We start from the raw sequence: 6,152 nt of genomic DNA on the forward strand, positions 1-6,152 counted from the left end.
AGACGACTTTCGATTTCAATTTTGATTCATATCAAGCTTTTAAACAGCATGGATACACAAAAACATGGGAGCAATGAGAAGCAATGAAAAAAGCTTCTTTTTTTAACTACTTGTAAACTTACAATTTCCGAAAAAATCTTGTTAGCAATTAAAACTTAAATAAAAAGTCGTCTTTATTATATTGATATAATCGCCTACCACTGAATGATTCCTTTTCTCTTTATAACCGCCCTGTATCCCCCCCCTTGACTAATATCCCCCCTGACTAATATCCCCGCCCCACCTTGACTAATATCCTAAATGGTTCTCAAGTATCTCAGAAGAATGAAATTAACCACAGGTTGGGAAACGATACAACCGGACAACTGTTTTTATGTAAATATTATTTATTAGATTCTGTTCCACCGAGTTAACCAACCCTTTCGAATAGTGCTTTATATCACTGGGAGAGTTTTGAGAATAAACTATGATTACCCCCCCCCCCCATCACTTGTAAAGTACATTTAGAAACTTGAAGCTTATATCAAATTTCTAAAATTTTGTTTAAAAAACATAATAATTTCATTTAAAGAAATCGATACATGTAAACAAAAAAGTAGAAAATATTTAATTCACTAATTCTAATTTTCTTTTTTGTACTTTTAGTACACACATTTACACATAGTACAAACAAGAATTTTGTTTCAATACATTTATACTTAATATTATTTTGTTTTTTATTAAATTATGGTAGCTATTTTCCTTCAATTTTACATGGTGTGGTGTCCCAATACAATAAAAATTAACTTTTATCTTTTAGCCCATGAAAAATGAGAGGTTATGAACGCCAATAATCTTTTAATTTTTTATTTAAATTGTTACAAAATTGTAATTTTTTAGTTTTCCTGAATATGATCTAACCCCTACATAAATTAGACTAGATAGCTCATGTCGTCTTCACCATACCGGACTGTTTAAGTTAAAATTGAAAATATGAATTTAGCTCTGTACTACTCCACTGTACATTGAATAAAAAAGTCGCGGCAAGTATTGTTTATGCTTAGATAAATAAATAAATAAATAAAAGATCAACCATCATTCCGTGGAAATCAAGACCCCTTCAAATATAACCGCCAAAGGACGGAAATGTAATCTATTCTAATTGTATCTAGGATCTAGCCTCTTTGTATCTAAAAGAACACAATTTTTGGAAATCCCAGATCTAAGAGACTGATAATGATAATTGTTTAAACTGGAATACGTGTTTATGTATGTTGGCGAGAAAATAAAACAATATAAAGGTCGTCATTGTTTCTGGGACACCCTGTAACTTAGTTTTTGTAGATATTTCTGGAAGAAAGGAATGGCCACAATTTAATTCATTGAAAGTGATTTTTTTTAATCGCTTGAAAGTGTAGCTATGCTTTGAGCAACATTCCTCCTTTAAAACTTCTAAATTAATAAATTAAAATTATACCTTCAAAAGTTGCACACGGTCCAGTTGTTGTACTGCACTGTCTTGTTCATTTTTGTACGCTTTTTCATCGTACATGTCCTCCTTGTTGATGGTATCTATGTACATATCGTCCGTGTACATATCCTCAGTGTGAACATCGTCCTTGTACATATTATCCTCGTCCTTGTACATGTTATCCTCGTCCTTGTACATGTCTTCCTTGTACATATCGTCGTTGTCTGTTCCCATTATTTCGTTTATCTTCTTATATTGATCAGGTGTCATGAACTCGTCCTATACAGTGGGACCCATAAAACTTCGGAACAAAAAGACGACTTTATAGAATAAATTCTGATTTCAAATATTCAAATGAACTTTAGCATAGTTGTGCAGTGTATACAATGCATATACATTTCACGAGAAGGGAGTGGCTTATTTGGTTTACTTTCCCGCTTTGCCTTATATAGTGTGTCATGTGTACTGTACTGTCTGTACAGCTTATTCTATTCTGCTTAAAATTCGAGCCTGTACTCAAAATGAACCGTAGTAACCCCACTTTACTTATAGTGACGACCAAACAACTCTGGAGTATGAAGACGACATTTATGTAATAATTTAGTGCATCTAATGTGGTTACAGAGCTATTAGTTCAGAAGCAACTAGAAAACCAACTTATAAGGTGAAATGATCCTTTTTGAAATTGCACAAATTACTGTGTCTCATTTCGTTTCGTTTTCGATTTTTCGTCGTCGTTTTCATAACGAAACGATCGTTTTTCAAAAAACTTGAAAACCTTAACATCCCTAGTTTATTGGAATACTTAGATTCTTAAATTGAGTAATAAAGTTGTCTATACTCTATACCTAGTTAGCTGATTTTAAAACTACTGGTAAAAAACTACAGGGTGTCCCACGAAACATGCTAGTTGGTGAATAGTTTAGAATGTCTTCTTTCATAATTGGTTAAGTTGCTGAATACCAAATACAATAATAAAAATATTATATGGGAGTCATGTTATATCAAAATTGATTACAAAGTAAAATATATTTAAGCAAAAGAATTTTTTAACGAAATAAACTTCAAAAAGCCTTTAATATCTAATACAGTATAATGAAGACGACATTTATAAAAATTTATCAACTTTCATGTTTTGTGGGACACCATGTACTTTCTTTATAACACCATTGCTTAATTCCACAGGTTTATGGCTCTCTCACTGCATTACAAACGAAAAAAACAAATCTGGATAATCCAAATTTCTTTTCAATATGAATTTTTCTTCAATTAAAACACTCAGTTCTCGTCCCTGGTATCTTTTTCTTCAATTGATAATGATATTTAAAAGCTGTGGATCAAAGGGAATTATAAAAATAAAACACTAAGTATATTTTCGTTTCATGAAAAATAGATTTAAAAAGACTAGCTGAATTGTGCCCGGCGTTGCCCGTGTAATTAACAAAAATATATATTTCGATATTTTAGCATGCATAAGTTTCGTCAAATAATGTCAGCCAATTCAATCCAGTGTTTGTTCAGCTATAGCTAACATAAAGATAAATATAAATGAGCGAAGAGGTTTACTATATGACAGTATATGAATAATGGATAGAATGAATTCATTGATGGAGGAATTTCATGAAAACAGTCAACTTTTAAAAAAAGCGCCAAAAATGTAAACTAACGAAAATGTGAGAAAACAGATTACAACATGTGTCCCACAAACCTTGACAGTAGCAAAACAACGTGACGATCGTCTTTGATCTTTAAAAATTATTTGCGGCATTCAGTCGTCAATCTAAATGTATGATTTTTAGAAAAATAACAAAAAAATTTCTAGTCTTGAAATTTCCAAAATGTGGTCTGCCTTTTTTTGAGTATCAATAAAGATATTATGAATATTGAAAACCGCTAATTGTTGAAAGCACAAACAAGGTATAGGGCACATTTTGCAGATGCCAAGACCAGGGGTATTTTCAATTTTGTGATTATTAGTTGTATTTTTTGCTTTTAAAATTAAGTATACGAATAAATGCTGCAAATTATTAAAAGACGAACTTTAAGTCGTATTGCTACTCTCATGCATCATGGGACACTCTGTCATGTTCCTAACCACAGTATAAAGATTAAAATACCTGTATTCCGGTATGAAAGTTCCTTATATCCTCCCATATATGTTTCTCTACAGATCGGAAATGTTTGTTTACATCTATATCCGGCAGGACTCGTCTTCTCTGATCTACCAGAAGCCAAGCACTCTTAGGGTTGTAAGTGCCACCGTTTAAATTTCTAAAAATAACAATTTTCATGTTAAAACAAGTTTTTAAGTCTACTTTTTAGAAATGCTAAGATTTTTCATCAGATCTGCCTCCATTTCGTTCAGTCCAGTAGGGGGGAACATCGTCCTTGTACATATTATCCTCGTCCTTGTACATGTTATCCTCGTCCTTGTACATGTCTTCCTTGTACATATCGTCGTTGCCTGTTCCCACAGTACGCCCCCCCCCCTCCGTTAGGATAAAAAAAATGGGTCTCCGAACTTTTTTCGAAAAGTGTTCACGTAAATATCGAGTAGTTTTGACTCAATTCGCATTTTTCATTTTTTGTCGGCAGCCTCAGGCTTATCTTGGCTAGCAATAAAAAATACCAAATAAGACACGAAAGACTATGTAAAAAATGACGCTAAACTTTCCAAAAATCTAAAATTTAAATATGTATACAAATATTCCTAAATCCTCTGTATTTATCAAATGGTGAAAGTCTGCATATGTTTCCAACAAACTTTAAACCATAATTTATTTTTTGCAACATGACGCACCGCAGCACTTACGCAATCTTACGCAACATTTTTTAACAGATTGTATCATCCCTGTTGTAGTGTGGATCTCTCCTGCTCGGTGAAGCGTGTTGGCAGATTTTCGCGGATTCTCATCCTTCCCTTTATTTGAGGCTTTTCAGTTCTTTTTCTCTAAATCTTACCATTATCAAATTTAAAGAAATCCAATCGATCACATAAAGGTTTGAAAACTGAAAACCAAAAACCAAAATTTTAATATTTAAAAAATGGCTCAGATTTTGATAATAGTAATTTTGATAATAATTTCCTTATCCATGTTTTGTCTCATCTCTTCCCAAGCCTCAATTTTCTTTCTATCTTCCTCCTTCTTCTCCAATTCTCGGATTTCCCTCCATTCTTTCTCTGTATCCCAGTTCACAAACCCGCTCTTTATAGTTTTAGTTGGTTCCGTCGTTTCTATTTTTTCCCCCTCCCTCTCCTCCTCTTCCCAATTATCTGCTATAAGTCTCGCAAAAGATGGTTCGTTCCTTTCTTCCGAAAAATATTTGTGGAATGGATCCTGCTGTTCCGTAATTCTCACTCGTTCCTGTTCCGTAATTCTGTTTCGTTCCTGTTCCGTAATTCTTGCTCGTTCCTTTTCCGTATTTCTTTTTCGTTCCTGTTCCGTAATTCTTTCTCGTTCCTGTTCCGTAATTCTGTCTTGTTCCTGATTCGATCGGAATCGTTTTCTGCGTCCATCAAATCGATCCTGCGGAAGTCTGTAAGGATCACTTTCCTGTTCATGCAACTGTTCTTGTCCTTGTTTCTGTTCTTGTCCTCTATCCTGTTCATGGCTTTGTCCTGGCTCGTTGTCCTAAAAACCAAATAGAAGATTACAAAATTATAGACTCAAATCAAAGATAATAAAATATGATCTTCTCCTATTATCAATATAATAAAGAATACTTTCGATTTCAATTTTGATTCATATCAAGCTTTTAAACAGCATGGATACACAAAAACATGGGAGCAATGAGAAGCAATGAAAAAAGCTTCTTTTTTTAACTACTTGTAAACTTACAATTTCCGAAAAAATCTTGTTAGCAATTAAAACTTAAATAAAAAGTCGTCTTTATTATATTGATATAATCGCCTACCACTGAATGATTCCTTTTCTCTTTATAACCGCCCTGTATCCCCCCCCTTGACTAATATCCCCCCTGACTAATATCCCCGCCCCACCTTGACTAATATCCTAAATGGTTCTCAAGTATCTCAGAAGAATGAAATTAACCACAGGTTGGGAAACGATACAACCGGACAACTGTTTTTATGTAAATATTATTTATTAGATTCTGTTCCACCGAGTTAACCAACCCTTTCGAATAGTGCTTTATATCACTGGGAGAGTTTTGAGAATAAACTATGATTACCCCCCCCCCCTTCCTAAAAAGTTAAAAAAATTAAGCCCTCCCCGCCCTGGAAAAATTCCTGCATACGGCCTTAGAAATACCTAAACCATAATCGGCATGCTTCGACTTTTTTCTTTTTACCAAAACTATTTCAATCTCAAAATAAATTGAATAATTTACTTTTGGCCTCGACATACGAACTTTGGGTTATATGCATGGAAAAAACCCGGGTTATATGCATGCAAAGAACCCGGGTTATATGCATGCAAAGAACTCGGGTTATATACATGGAAAGAACCCGGGTTATATACATGCAAAGAACCCGGGTTATATACATGCAAAGAACCCGGGTTATATGCATGCAAAGAACCCGGGTTATATACATGCAAAGAACCCGGGTTATATACATGCAAAGAACCCGGATTATATGCATGCTAAGAACCCGGGTTATATACATGCAAAGAACCCGGGTTATATGCATACTAAGATCCGGGGTTATATACATGTAAAGAACCCCGGTTATATACATACA

The 6,152-nt window shown here is 33.9% G+C and overlaps 1 protein-coding gene across 1 annotated transcript in view; it reads right to left on the reverse strand.

The window, feature by feature from the left end:
• The window catches only part of LOC111716242 (zinc finger CCCH domain-containing protein 13), an 11,994-nt gene extending 6,179 nt beyond the window's left edge, over positions 1 to 5,815 (reverse strand). Inside the window, exons 1-3 of the mRNA XM_023491680.1 lie at positions 5,801 to 5,815; positions 4,537 to 5,082; positions 4,302 to 4,400 (exon numbers count right to left, since the gene is read on the reverse strand). Of these exons, the coding sequence (XP_023347448.1) occupies positions 4,302 to 4,400; positions 4,537 to 5,082; positions 5,801 to 5,815 (660 nt within the window). The remainder of the gene's footprint in view (positions 1 to 4,301; positions 4,401 to 4,536; positions 5,083 to 5,800) is intronic.
• Between the last annotated feature and the right edge of the window lie 337 nt (positions 5,816 to 6,152).

This window comes from Eurytemora carolleeae, unplaced genomic scaffold, assembly GCF_000591075.1.
Source record: "Eurytemora carolleeae unplaced genomic scaffold, Eaff_2.0 scaffold2003, whole genome shotgun sequence".
In the NCBI taxonomy this organism is placed as follows: domain Eukaryota; kingdom Metazoa; phylum Arthropoda; class Copepoda; order Calanoida; family Temoridae; genus Eurytemora; species Eurytemora carolleeae.